Source organism: Suricata suricatta, chromosome 3, assembly GCF_006229205.1.
Source record: "Suricata suricatta isolate VVHF042 chromosome 3, meerkat_22Aug2017_6uvM2_HiC, whole genome shotgun sequence".
NCBI classification, from domain to species: Eukaryota; Metazoa; Chordata; class Mammalia; order Carnivora; family Herpestidae; genus Suricata; species Suricata suricatta.
In genome coordinates, this window is record NC_043702.1 from 139,108,495 (window position 1) to 139,123,585 (window position 15,091).

Here is a 15,091-nt window from a genome sequence, read left to right on the forward strand (position 1 = left end):
ACCTTTACTTATATGATTTAATATCCCATATGGGTCTCAGTAAGTTGACATTTAGTTTGAAAATAAATTTTGGCCAAGTTGTGGCTGTAAGATTAAACATATATTGGATCAACTCTTTATATCCTGAAAGGATTGTAGAAACGAACATTGAGAGCCATTTATAATACATAACATTAGATCTCTGTTGAAATGTTCCAGATGTTTAAAATACAGTGCCATTATTTTCCTATATTTGATAAGAAAAAAACCCTCTAAGTTGAGGAGGGGAATAGACTGGAAAAGAGAGAATAGGGGTGGGGAACGTTGAGGCAGGAGGTATGTTAGTTTCAGGGGGCTGCTCTCATACTACGGGCTGGGTGGCTTCAAACAAAAGAAATTGATTCTCTCACAGTTTTGTTGGGTTGAAGTTCTAAAATCAAGACATCTGCATGGCTGTACTCTCTCTGAAGGCCCTAGGCGAGGATCCTTCCTTGCTTCTTGCTGCTTCTGGCGGTTCTCCTCAGTCCTTTTGTTGTAGATCGGTTACTCCAGTCTCAACCTCTCTTGTCACATGGCATTCTCCCTGTGCCTATCTCTGTCCACATTTCCCTCTCCTCAAAGAACACCAGTCGTATTGGATATAGGTTGAGGGCCCATTTACAGATTTAGGATGGATATAAATTGAGGGGGAGGGGACACTATTCAACCCAGTTCAGTGGGTTCTAAATTCAATTTGTATTTTGAGATAAGCCAACACACTAGATTTCCCTGCTTTATATAAAGCAAACAGGTAAGCTACATTTTATGTAAAAAAATTTTATTTGCAGTTATATTCACTTACATGCTCTTCCACTGCATAGGCCTAGGTATCTAGCATTTTCCATTCATGCGGTAGAAATTGCATTAAAGGAATATTTCATCATGAAACCTCTGTTTATATAGATATGGAGCCAGAGGACTTTCCACATAACCTCTTAATAGCTCAATATTTATAGAACCAAGCTAGACTTTTTTTGAACGCTTTAACTACTATTAGAATAATACTTTTGGGGTGTCTAGGTGACTCAGTTGGTTAAGTATCCGACTTCAGCTACAGTCGAACTCAGTACATGAGGTCGACCCCACATCTGGCTCTGTGCTACAGCTCAGAGCCTAAAGCCTGCTTCAGATTCTGTGTCTTCCTTTCTCTCTGCCCCTCCCCTGCTCAGAGTCTCTCTCTCTCTCTTCCTCTCTCTCTCTCTCAGAAATAAATTTAAAAAACATTAAAAAAATAATACTTTTATTCTTTTTATTTTATATCCATGACATCTAACAGTTCCTGGTGCTGATTTATTGAATGAATAATAAGTTAATGAAAGAATGGTGTGTGTGTGTGTGTGTGTGTGTGTGTGTGTGTGTGTCTGTCTGTCTGTGTTGAAGCAGTGTCAGCAAAGGCATGATAGAGGGAATTCTTATTTAGCAAAAGTATTTTCCTTCATCCTTTTTAAAACCCAACTGGTGGCTCCTTGACACACTGTCTTGTGTTTTGCTGTTATTACTTATAGTGCATCATTTATACATGCTATGATTGCATAGTAGTCCTTTGTATAGATGTATGCAAAGATATATTTTTAGTTTTAATTGTGATGAAATATACAGGACATGAAATTTACTATTTTAACTATTTTAAGTATACAGTTCAGCATTGTCAAGTGTATTCACATTATTGCGTAACCAATCTCTAGGACTTTTTTATCTTACAAAACAGAATCTCTGCTATTAAACAACACCTTCGCATTTTCCCCTCCTCTGGAAACCATTTTTTTTTTTCAATTTCTCTGAATTTGAGTTAGTCTCCCTTTTGAGTTATTATCCTCTTTGCTCTTACAAACAAGGTTGCAGTAACTAGCTTTGCATATGTGTCATGCTGCTCGTAAATAAGTCTATCTATAAGATGAATTCCTAGAAGTAGTTTCTGGGTAAAAAGATTTTTGCACTTCTCAGTTTTGATGTATATTTGCCAAACTGACTTCCCAAACTGTTGTACCACTTCAGACTCCCCACAGCAATATATGATACAGCAGCTGTTTAATGGTGTTTCAGTAGTTAGCATGTTAGCCGAGCTGGGCTGAAAGGAAAGGCCGCTGGGAAGGAAAGTTGGTGCTGCTGCATTTTTCAAGGGGCTGGGCTCTCCCCCAGTGTTCTGTCTCTGTTCTCTAAGGATTATTTGATGTCCGTTAGTGTAGTTTTATCCTGCATTCACTTAAAAATTTTTAGATAAAAAATTTTCCCACATAGGCTATTTGAGTGTTGGTAATAAAATAGATTAGAATCTGATAGGCTGATTAGAATACCTCAGTTTGCAAGGAGGTCCCACAATTTAATACTATATGTTTCGCTCAGCTGAAAATTTCCTTAATATAAAATTTGAAGATCCTTAAAAATCAATGAATAGACGGATTTTAACAGAAAGAAAAGTTAACAGAACACTTTTCTGAAATGCACTTTTTTTTTTAAGTTAATTGTTTTTTGTCAAAAAGAGAGAACAAGCGGTGGAGGGGCAGAGAGTGAGGGAGAGAGAGAATCCCAAGCAGGCTCTGTGCTGTCAGTACAGAGCCCAGTGCAGGGCTCCACAATCAGAAGTTGACCACTTAACTGACGAAGCCATCCATGCACCCCTCAAACTCTTATGAGGAGCTCCACTATGTTGGGGTGACAGTGAAGGGTGACTGGAGAAGGAAGGAGGCTGGGGGAGGCAGAGCTGACGGGCTCCGCATCTCCTCAACCCTATTTCATCCAGAACTATTACACGCAGGTTGCTTGAGTTCTTTACCTTCAGCGATGCATGAGATGAGTGAATACGAATGTATAACCAGCCTCTCATAATTCACATCAGACATTTGAGGAACCCTAGAAGCTTGTCTTGTAGAATCCTGATGTTTGAAACTGATGTTCAATTATATTATTTCTGTGAAGTAAATTCACTGTAAAATGAGGTAAACTGCATGGAGATACCACTGTTTTCCTCAGAGTGTATATATAGGGTTTAGTACAATGACTTTTCATCTGGAGATTTTAAATACTAGTTTTCTTATTTTAAAATAAAAATACTTGCATATATTTGTGATACTTTTAGATTTTACTATAAAGTACAAATACATTTTATAATGCAGTATATTTGAAGGGTTCTGGAAACCTTCTCCCAATTATGATCAGTATCGATAGTTTGGAATTCATTCCCTCAGACTTTTTTCAATGAATTAAATAACATGTAAGTTTTATTTCTTCTTTAAAAAGGTATAATCATGCCATACACACACACACACACACACACACACACACACACACACACACACATACACACACTGTTTTGTGATTTGCTTTACTAGATAACAGGTCCTTTCTGGATTAATGTATAGAGAGATACCTTCTATTCTTAAAGTGGGCTTATACACTTCAATTATATCATAACTTTCTTATCCATTCCCCTGTTAGTAAACACTGGAGTTCCAATAAGTATCCCTTATGCATCTATTTTTACCTATTTGGACAAATGTTTCTGCAGGATAAATTCTAAGAAGTAGAACTTAGGTATCAAAGGATGACCATTTTACATCTGAATGGGTATTTTGGTGCTCTATAAAATGTTACATCAGTATATCAACATCCTGATATTTATAGGAAATAAACTTAGTTCAGAAGTTTTAGCTAGGTGATATGTCATCAGTGATGTATACTGGTGTTTCTAATATGAGCTTTCTAGTAATGTAAGGTCTTTAAAGTGACAGCTTTTTTACTCTTACAGTGATGGAATGGGGGGAAGATATTAAAGCAGTTTCCAAAGACGAAGCAGTAATGTTGGTGAATCATCAGGCCACAGGAGACGTATGCACTCTGATGATGTGCCTCCAAGACAAAGGACTGGTAAGCCATCCTGAAGGCAGAGGTGGACGGGAGAAGGTAGAGGTTAACAAAGACTCAATTCCAATATCTTACTATGGTTTGGAACATAAACTTTAATATGTATATTTTTCCTGAAAATGGAGAACATTTTAAAAAGAAAAATACATATAATTGTAAGTAATTCTGACTATAATTAAAATTCTAGTCTATAATTCAAAATATTATTCTAACTCTAGGACTGGAATTTACAGACTTTCAAAAAAGTAACTGGAAAATTAGTGTGAATAATCTCTACAAAGCTGTTTTAAAAAAAATAATTGACGTAGACGCAGAGTTAATATGTTTCAAATTGAGGACTGTCTTGAGGTGAAGTGGCGGACCACTGGTTTGAGAAGTACGGACACAAAAAGCAATATTGTCTAACAGAAAGGAGTATAGTTGGTCAGTGAATTAAGTGATCTTGGGGATGTTTAGCCAGAAGGAAAAAAGGTTAAGTATTTTGGATTTCCTTTACAAAGGAAATTGAATGGAAAGCTATTAGGCCCATTTTTATTAAGTGTTACTAGGCTGTGTTTGAACTGTTGGTTTTACATGGCTTATATTGATAACTAAAACATATCTATTAACTGGGTGGGTTTAAAATAAATTTAGTCTGGGGCGCCTGGGTGGCTCAGTCGGTTAACCGTCCGACCTCGGCTCAGGTCATGATCTCACGGTTCGTGGGTTTGGGCCCCACATCGGGCTCTGTACTGACAGCTCAGAGCCTGGAGCCTGCTTCAGATTCTTTGTCTCCCTCTCTCTCTGACTCTCCCCTGCTTGTGCTGTCTCTCTCTGTGTCTCAAAAATAAATAAAAAACATAAAATAAATTAAAATAAAATAAATTCAGCCTTTAGCATTAAAAGAATCATTACCTTAGAAGTTGAGGAGGTTGTATTCATAGAAAGCTAAATAAATGGAAAGTGTATAGATTAATGGAGTTAATATTTATCTTAATAGTAAAGAAACAAATCAGTAGAAGTTTATTAAGTGCTTCATACCATAATCAGTGACTGTAAGGATAGAACACCATCTTGTAAGACACTATCCGCGTAAAGGAGCAAACAGTCCAGCACAGGAAAGTGTAGCGAAGGAAGAGTACTCAGTGGAGGGGGGCTCCCCCTGAGCGGTAGAGAAGATTCGTAGAGAGGCAGGGCCAGAAACGTGGCCTGTTCGAGTGGTGAAGCAGGGGCCTTTTTCCTCAGTGAAACGGTCGTGGCCAGAACAGCAAGGTGAGACTAAGCCTGGGGTGGTTAGGTCCTAGACATTTTGATTCAGTAGTCAGGGTGGGGTCAGAAAATGAGAGTAAAGGAAAATATGTTCGATTACTACAGAATCTTTTCTTGTTTATCTGAAAAGCAGAGCCATAATCTTGCTGGAATATGGAATAAATTCAATCCTTTCTTGAACTGTTAAAAAAATCACTGTATAAGTATATTTGCATTTATAATAATATGGATTACTTGTGATGTTATAATTTTGTAAAAACTAGATTATTTGGTCTTGTATGAAAGAGAATCCACAATTAACAACCATTTTTATTCTTATTGAGATCATTACACTCACAGTGATTATTCTGAGGGCTTACAGTTTCCTTAATTGGTTTTTGACTGTCAAAGAATGATTACAGTGGTCAGTATAAATATGCCTAGCTTTAGTGCTCTAACCCCTGTTTGGCACGGATGTTAAGTGTATTAACTAGACTATTAGGTAATCTGAAGTTCACCCATTATGTGAACAAAAAGAAAATTTGGTTGGTTTGTTTGCTTTTATGAAAAGATTTCTGTTAGTTTGTCTTAGGTTCATTTTTCTGTCCAGAGTAATTTTGCTTTGATTTTCAGATTAGCTATATTAAACATTTTTATTTTGAGCTGATAAAAGTGAGTAGTTTGCAATCTTGAATTTTTTAATCTTCTTTCATAAAGAAGCAATCCAGAAATATAAAGCTGGAAGCATTATGATCTCTCCCTCCTGCCTATCAAGTATAAGGCAATATTAATTTTTGTTTACCAGTAAGAATGTTTGCTTGACTTATTGCATACTCCATGGGTATATTCAAAGAAGGAAGGCTAATGCTGAATTGTGGGCCAATTAAAAAAAATATATTAGTTTAATGGTAATGTGAGTGTAACATAGCTTTTAGAATTCAGGAGACTTCTTATAGCACCCATTAGTGTTACTCAGCGGGGGTCCTGTTGGCATTTGGTATGACAGCACTGTTGTTCTGAACTGTCCTGGCTAGTGGGGGATGTTTTCCATACCTGGCTGCCACCCACTAAGTGCTGGTAGCACTCCCTAGTCACTGTGACAAACTAAGTTGTCCTTACCAATTTCTAAATAGGAGAACCATTGGCTTTACTATAATTTTATGATATAAAGCATGGAGTCCTTTATGTAAGCCTCTAGATTTTTCGATATGTAGAAAACCCATGCTTCCAGATAAAGACTAATTGATATGGGCCAATTTTGTTTCTTGAAAAGACCTAAGAAAGTTCTCAGTCACAGACCCATGAAACATTGACAGAGTTGCTTCAGGCAGCTGGTATTTACTGACCTTCTTTTGAAGAATATGAAACAAAGGATGAATTATATTTTCTAAATGTACTGGTACCTTTTGAGTAAGTATCTGTGAATTGAGTCATGCTCTTTTATGGAAATTGATGATAAAACTAAATTTTTAAAAATTTCTGTCAAAAGAACTTTATTAGACATGTAATAAACATTTACTGACTTGTAACATTTCCCCTAAAATAAGCTAGGACTTGGGGAACCCAGGTGGCTCAGTTGGTTGGGTGTCTGACTCTAGATTTCAGCTCAGGTCTTGATCTCAAGTGAGTCCGAGCCCAACGTCAGCTTCTGCACTGATGCCACTGAGCCTGCTTGCGATTCTCTCTCGCTGCCCTTTCCCCACTTGTGTGCACGTGCACTCTCTCTCTCTCTCTCTCAAATAAATAAACTTTAAATAAATAAGTTAGGACAGAATTATCCATACAAATCTTAGAAGATAGCTTGGCTATCTTGTTGATTTGTTTTAGGTGACCTTCTAACTGAAGAGGTAAATCCACTATAAATATAAGGTCAAACATACATTAAAGCTAGAACGAGTAAAACTCGTTGCTTTAGTGTTGGTATTTTGAACCCAGAAATTAATAAATTTCCCCTCAACTTCATACTGTGTATAAAGCTCAAGTATTTTATAGGTTGAAGTCACTTGCTTTTTTTTTGTTTCTTGGGGCACTTGTCAACAAATTTCATTTAGTTCAAATTTCAATTTATTTAAACAAGTAGTCATCATTACAAAACAAGACTGAAAACTGAGATATTGGTGATCATTTTATTCTGTATTAATTGACTTGGAGAGTCAGTACTTCACTGGGCATGTATCTTTATTTTTTAAAGTGACTTAACATAGTAAAGGGAATAAAGTATGAGTTGTGTAATTGACCTATTTGGTGATGCTGAAAAATTAAGCTAGAAGCTTTAATGTTACATTCTTTGTCAGCTTTTTTAGTGTTTTTGTAAAAGTAGCGATGGTATCAATGCTTATTTTTTTCCTAATATGTAAGTTCATATAATTTGAATTTAGAGATGAAATTTACATATGTTATTCCCATAGAAACCAGAGTAGAGCTCTATTGCACTCTTGCTTGAGGTTGTAGCTTTTAATTAATTTATTTAAGGATTATAACAAGGAATGCTATATCCTCAGCAGGCAAGAACAATTAACTAGTTTATTAATTAGACCCCTGTTTACACTTCTAATTTTTAAATTTGTTTGAAATAAAGTCTTATGCTCTTAATATAAGTATTAATTCTTATCAGTAAGGGGTAGTATTTCTGTGTTTAAGAACTGAGGTTTTGTAAATTTTTTTAAATTTATTCATTTATTTTGAGAGAAAGAGAGAGCAAGAGTGCACGTGCATGTGGGAGAGGCAGAGAGAGAGAGAATCTTCACAAAGCAGGCTCTGCATTGTGGAACCCCACACAGGGCCTGAATCCACGAACCACGAGATCATGACCTGTGCTGAAATCAAGAGTTGATGTTCAAATGACTGAGCCACCCAGCTGCCCCAGTTCTGTAAATATTTTTATGCTGGGGAAAAGTATAGCCTTGCATAAAGTAACAAATATTCTTCTTAACATAATAGAATGATAAATCATTCTATTAAATGATATTTTAAATGTTCTTATATTTTGGACATTTTATAAAACTTATATAGAATTTTCTAATTTTATACTTATATATAAAATACATTTATATATTTATAACATAACTTTTAATATTTTAGCCATTAAAGTCCCATTTTATGAAGCTTTAGTGCTTATTAATTAAACTTACAGCTCTCATTTGGTAATAACATTAGCCATTTTACTGTTTCAAAATAATTTTACAAGTTCTATAAAAATTACCAGAGACTTTGCTTAGGGAGAACAAATTTGGACTTGTTAAATCTTAATTTAAGAAGTTAATTCAGGGATCCCTGGGTCACTCTTATTTCGGCTCAGGTCATGACTCCAGGGTTGTGGGATTGAGCCCAATGTGTCCTGCTCCACACAGGAGTGTGGAGCCTGCTTAAGATTCTCTCTCTCTCTCTCTCTGCCTCCTTCCCCCACTCACTTTCTCTCTCTCTAAAATAAAAGAGCCTGGGTAACTCAGTTGGTTGGGCAACCGATTTCAGCTCAGGTCATGATCTCATGGTCTATGGATTTGAGCCCCACGTTGAGCTCTGTGCTGACAGCTCAGAGCCTGGAGCCTGTTTCAGATTCTGTGTCTCCCATCTTCTCTTCTCCTCCTGTCATGTTCTGTCTATCAAAAATAAACATTAAAAAAATAATAAAAGAAAAGAAAAATTTTTATTTGTTACACAATAATATACTTGGGATTTCAGGACTTGGAATCAAGACCAGTAATTGTTCATGGAGACTTTGTGCTCTAAGTGTAGAGATAAATACTAGATTTAAGATATTTAGATTAATTAAGAGTAGGGTGGGATAATTATATTTAGAACTTAGAGACCTTGCTAGACTATAGCAGGTTTCTTCTGTTTAACATGTAATTATTTCTTGCTTTTATTTATTTTAGGTTGTTGCTCAAATGATGTGGTTGATGGACCATATTTTTAAGTACACAAACTTTGGAATTGTTTCTCTAATTCATGGAGACTTCTTTATAAGACAGGTAAGCAGTGAGCTTTCTTTTTTCACAGTGATAGCCTGATCACACTGACAATTTATTATCAACATGGGCATAACAAAACCAGTTATAATAGATACAGCCAGTTCCACTGTCTTAGGGAGCTCTTCCTCCGAATCTTTGTTTTCTGAAACATTTATTTCAATCTGAATTTCAGTATGCTCAAGCAGTAAGTACAATGCTTAGTAAAGATTTATCAAGCACCTGCCACATTCCCCGCTCTTCTGCTTCTTAGCCATGTGAATCAGGCACGTTATTTAATCTTTCAGTTTCCTCATTTTTCAGATGAGAATAATATAGGTATTCCCCTCATAGGGTGGTTGTGTGGTTAAATTAAGTAACACACTCAGAACAGTGCCTGCCCCCTTCATCACCGTTTTCATCATGATTACCACTATCATCATCTATATTTTTACTATTATTTTTATTACAAGTCACTGTTATATGATACAGAAGGTACCTAAATTACCAGTAGGTAGGTAGGTAGGTAGATAAATAAATAAATAAGAAAATATTTTGGTAACTCATAGTAGGAAAAATGAATAATCCATCAGATTTTTATGAATCTGGCGAATACTTATTTATGGTTTTTAATCCAGAAGAAAACTTCAGAGGAGAGGATGGTATTTGGCACAATATAAAGAAGGAATCTGGGTTTGTTAGAGGAAGGTGGGCTGAGAGCGGGCCCCAGGCGTTAGGGACAGTTTACTGCAGGAGGAGGACTCGTGCCTTCTCCAGCCAGCACTACGTGATGGTGTGTCCCTGTACGCCAAGTATCACAGGCTTTATTTTCTCAAAAACTGAAATAGGATATGCAGGAGTTTTTATGTGTGGTAATGCCTCACTTTTCTGACATTTATGTATTTAGCAGCTCCAGCCTTGCACATAATAAGTACTTAATGAATAACTGATGAATCTGATTAAGCCTCATCTGAGAACCACAAATTCAGAGAGCAATAAGTTGGAAGTATGTCAAAAAACGTCTAAGCTCTATGAACGTGGCTGTCAGAAAATACATATACTTTACTCCAGACAATTTTATGTACAGAACGTTTTTGGTTTTCACATGCTATGCAATTACCTCGTTTCTTCTGGAAACACTCTTGGTGCTTCTGAGAATAAAAGCACGCACTGGAGCCTCTCGGCAGTTTCCCCTCCTGCCACCGTCTTCCTGGCTCTTCACCCCTCAGCCACACTGGCCTTGGAACTGTTCTTTGAACACGCAGAGCCCCTTCCCATCTCAGGGCCTTTGTCCTGTTTGTCTCGTCACCTAGAAGACTCTGCTTCTCGTCTCCACGTGACTGGGGCCCTCGCATCTCCAGCTAGTTGCTCCAGTTTCGCCTCCTTGGGGCTGATGTCCCTGGCCTTGTCAATCTTCTCTATCCTCTTACTCTTTCTTCCTAACACATCACCAACTACAAAGAATTACACTTTGTAGTTTTCCGTCATTTCCACTTGAGTCAGCTCTACGAGGGTCTCCTACTCCCTATCTCCAGTGTGTAGGAGGGTGCCTGCCAAGAGCGAGCGTAGGCGCTCTGTAAATACTGATCTGATGAATGAGTGAACTCTTAGGAGCAAGAAGAGCAGGTTTTTTTCTTTTGGAGTGCTCATGAATGTAAGTGCTAATCACCTCATTTAACCACTGGTCTGAAGGGGAAAGAAGCAGGGGGATATCGCTGTACTTTAGAAACTATTCTCTCTATTTAATTTTACGATGTATTAATTTCCAGTGCACCTCTATATATTCTATGTGTATCTGCCTTCGCAGGGAAAATCACATCGTGACCAGCAGCTTCTTCTTCTCAAAAAGCACCTAGAAAATAATTACAGGAGCAGAGATCGAAAATGGATTGTTTTGTTTCCAGAAGGGGGCTTCCTCAGGAAGAGGCGAGAAACAAGTCAAGCATTTGCCAAGAAAAATAACTTGCCGTTTCTTACACATGTCACTCTGCCAAGGATTGGGGCCACAAACATTATTTTGAGTGCACTTGTAGCACGACAGGAAAATGGAAGGCCAGCAGGAGGAGACACTAAAGAATTAGGTATGATGGTTCTTAGCATGTTTTTCTTTTGTTGGAACTCAGGGGTTATCTGGAGTTCCAGAAGATAACATTATTGTTCATTTTCACATTTATAATTTTTATCGAGTAGAACTAATACTCAGGGAGAAGATGAAAATTTAATGTTTAAAAAATTTTTTTTACATTTACTTATTTTTGAGAGACAGAGAGAGACAGAGCACAAGCAGGGGAGGGGGTAGAAAGAGCAGGAGACCCAGAATCTGAAGCAGGCTCCAGGCTCCAAGCTGTCAGCACAGAACCTGACCAGGGCTCGAACTCACAAAGCGTGAGATCATGACCTGAGCCAAAGTCAGATGCTTAACCGACTGAGCCACCCAGGTGCCCTGAAAATTTAATTTCTTAATGTTCTTATTTAGAGTTCATGCTTATAGTCATTTATTCAAATAACCCAGCAATGCATAAAGTCAAAAGTGCCTTTCCCTTACCCTGCCTACCCATAACTCCTGGTCATTCCCGCTGCTGCAGTAAACATTCCTCTGAATATCTTTACGTATTTGTAGAAGGATAGTGTGTAGTATAGATTCCTAGAATGAAATTGCTAGGTTAAAGATACAGGAATAGAAATGCCTGAGTTGAAAATCTAATGATAGGTATGTATGCAAATGGAAATAGTAGCAATGTGTATTTTGTTCATTTATCAAATGTAGAAAGTTTGGGGGGTTTGTTTTTTAAGAGTATGAACTGAATGCAGTTTGACCGTGTTTATAAAGAGCCTTCAAATGACTCCGTCATTCTATTACAAATAATACTTGTCAAAAGGAAATAATCTCAAACACTGACAAAATTTTATCCCAGCATTGTTTTTACATATGTATTTATTTTTAATTTTTAATTTTTTTCCTCAGCATTATTTTTAGTAGCAGAAAAATTGGAACCAGCCAGAGGGGAGAACAGAGAAGTAATTCTCGAATATCCATTCAACACAACACAACACGGCCATTACAAACTTGGATGTTTATAGAGGGGTTTTATGGCTTTGGAAAAGGCTCATGCTCCATCATGTTAATGGAGTGGGAGGGACATATAACTCTAGTGAAACCATTATGAGCTCAAAGGTGTCAACACTAGGCTTTAGGAGATGAGCTAAGGAGAGATTCCAAACGTTAGCAGTGATTGCTTCTCAGAACTATAAATTTATGGGTGATTTTCCCCCATTTTTTCTTAATCCTTTTCTGAAATTAAAAAAAAGTTTTTGAAGGTTTTTATTTTTGAGAGAGAGACAGAGAGAGCAAGGGAGGGGCAGAGAGAGAGTGGGACAGAGGATCTGAAGCCGGCTCTGCGCTGATGGCAGACAGCCCACTGTGGAGCTCGAACTCATGAACCCTTGAGATCATGACCTGAGCCAAAGTCTGGTGCTCAACTAAATGAGCCACCCAGGCACCCCCTAAATATTTTTTTATAATGAGTATGTATTAATTTTATGGCCAGGAAAATGCAAGCCATTCTCAAAGATGAAACTATCTTAGAGATAGCCTAGTGCGTTGTGAAGGTTTGCAGAAGGTATTTGTGCCAATAACACGAAGCCTCTTTTGAATAAGTTAGTCTGAGACACTGAAATTTGGTGACAAATGATAAACTAAAAAACCGAAAGAAACGCACCAGGCCTATTTCCTTAGTAGTGTTTTTCTATTTAAAAAAATATATTCTTTAGATAAAATAAAAATGGAAGTGATTGGCCCTCAGAAATATGTGTTTTTAAATGAGGGTTAGGACCAAGCATAGAGATAATGCCTGTAAAATTGCACTGAGTTTTCCATTCATGTGTGTGTTTTTTTTTTTTAAGCAGCTGCTTGGCAGTCAGCTCTCTTAATCTTTCATCGTCTATTAAAAAGACAAATTGAAATAGTCTTTTAATAGAAAAGGAAAGTTCAGAATAGCTTCAGACAGCCACTGTGGCAATGTCAGCCAAGTGAAGGCTTGAAGGCAAAGGTCTTCCAAATAGAATTAGTTGCACTAATAAAGACTGCTGTTATTAAATAGTTTTACCCAGTCAGTACCACTCTGTGGTGTCTAGATCTCAAGTGTAGGGGCAGTTGTTGTATTGATCACACAGTAGTGAAGAAAATAACTTTTTTCTTCTGGAGAAAAACAATTTCTTTTTATAACCAGAGCAGAGTAGTTTATTATTTATCTTACCTTAGTTAAAACTTGTATTCCAGATGTTTAGGAAAAATAAGAAATTCTAGAACGTTATATAACCTGAAACTGGTTTTACTCGTATTTTACCATTTTCTGCTCTATATTTTGGTATTTTGTATTTTCTTTTCTTTAGTGATCGTATTTACTATTTTAGTGTTTTGTTCCACATAAACACAAAACAGGCCTTTGTATCTGTTTTAGTATGTGACCCATACACATATCAAAATTAAGTTGTTTCTAGTTAACCTTAAATGGGTTAGTATATTTTTGTTTGTTGTGTGTTTAATAGATATTAAACTGAACTCTGATGGTTTTCCCAACCATTTTATTATAAAAATTTTCAAGCATCCCTAAGGGTTGAAAGAATTTTGCAGTTAATATTCATTAGCTGACCAACTAGATTCTATAATTGACATTTTGATATATTTGCTTTATTGTATCTTTTGCCATCTTCCTATCCATCCATTAGTCCATCATTTTTTTTAATGCACTCGAAGTGCATATATAGTTTACTCCTAAACATTTCAGCATGTACCTCACTGGTAGCTTATTAAAATGTATTTCTTTACATAAATTCTGTTCCTTTACCAATACGTTACTTAAACATTACTATTTCACCTAATTTTTCAAACGCTTTTTTGAAAGTTTATTTATTTTTTGAGAGAGAGAGAGAGGAAGAGCATGAGCAAGGGAGGGGCAGAGAGAGTGAGAGAGAGAATCCCAAGCAGGTTCCATGCTCAGCGTGGAGCCCAGCATGGGCCTTGATCTAATGACCGTGAGATTATAACCTGAGCTGAAATCAAGAGTTGGATTCTGAACCAACTGAGCCACTAAGGTGCCTTTTTCTTTTCTTTTTTCTTTTCCTTTCCTTTCCTTTCTTTTTTCTTTTTCTTTTCTTTTTTTTCTTCTCTTTCTTTCTTCTTTTTTCTTTTTCTTTTTTTTTTTTTTACCTATTTTTATAGGTATTTTTCCCTTTCAGAATACTTTTTTAAATAAAAACAATTTTTTTAAACTTAAAGGTCAACATTTAACTATTTGATATACAAAAGTAAAATACCATTGATTCTCAATGCACATTTAGTCTTATGTTTAAGTTTTATTTCTTTAGAGATCTCTTAAATACTTTATACAAAGGACAGACTCAAGTCTGGCTATCCGCATTCTCTGTGAGGATTCTCAATTCTTGTTCAACTTTGTACCCCGCACTGGGACTATAAGCAGCAAAGGACCAAACTAAACAACTTTCTTACTCCCTCTCACAACAGCAGTTACCTGTTGTACCTGCCAAAGAGTGGACCGCTTTATTGCTTTATTTGTATAGAACTCTTGCTAAAAGGAGAGGAGTTTGTGTTAAACAGGAACAGCAACTGACAATTTTGTGTCACTAAAATGCCTAAATTGGGGCCCTTATTCCAATATTTATTAATGGATTATTTTATTTTGAGGTCTCTCTTTTTGTTTTTTTACTTTTGTGATGTGATACTTTAGCTTCTGACTTTTTGATAGGCAGTTCTTACGAGAAATAAAATATAAATTAGACTTGGTAGTATGTAATTGGATTGAATGCTTGAATGGTGCATGTCCAACAAATAATAGTGCTCTGTTATTTGTTAATTTGTTTGAGATTCAGCCATTTTATAATATATTAGGAAATTCTTGGTTTCATCCTAAGTGAATCATATACAACAGTAACAACCAAAGTTCATCCTGTTTTTTTAAAGCAAAAGATACATCAGTATGCTTTATTTATACTATATTGCTTGCTGTAAATAATACAAA

General features: G+C 36.4%; 1 protein-coding gene across 3 annotated transcripts in view; it reads left to right on the forward strand.

Moving 5' to 3' along the window:
- The window catches only part of LPGAT1 (lysophosphatidylglycerol acyltransferase 1), an 83,782-nt gene that overhangs the window by 34,403 nt on the left and 34,288 nt on the right, over positions 1–15,091 (forward strand). For all 3 annotated transcript variants that reach the window (XM_029935323.1, XM_029935321.1, XM_029935322.1), the window contains exons 2-4: positions 3,764–3,882; positions 8,982–9,077; positions 10,861–11,134. In XM_029935323.1, coding sequence (XP_029791183.1) covers positions 3,764–3,882; positions 8,982–9,077; positions 10,861–11,134 — 489 coding nt within the window. The remainder of the gene's footprint in view (positions 1–3,763; positions 3,883–8,981; positions 9,078–10,860; positions 11,135–15,091) is intronic.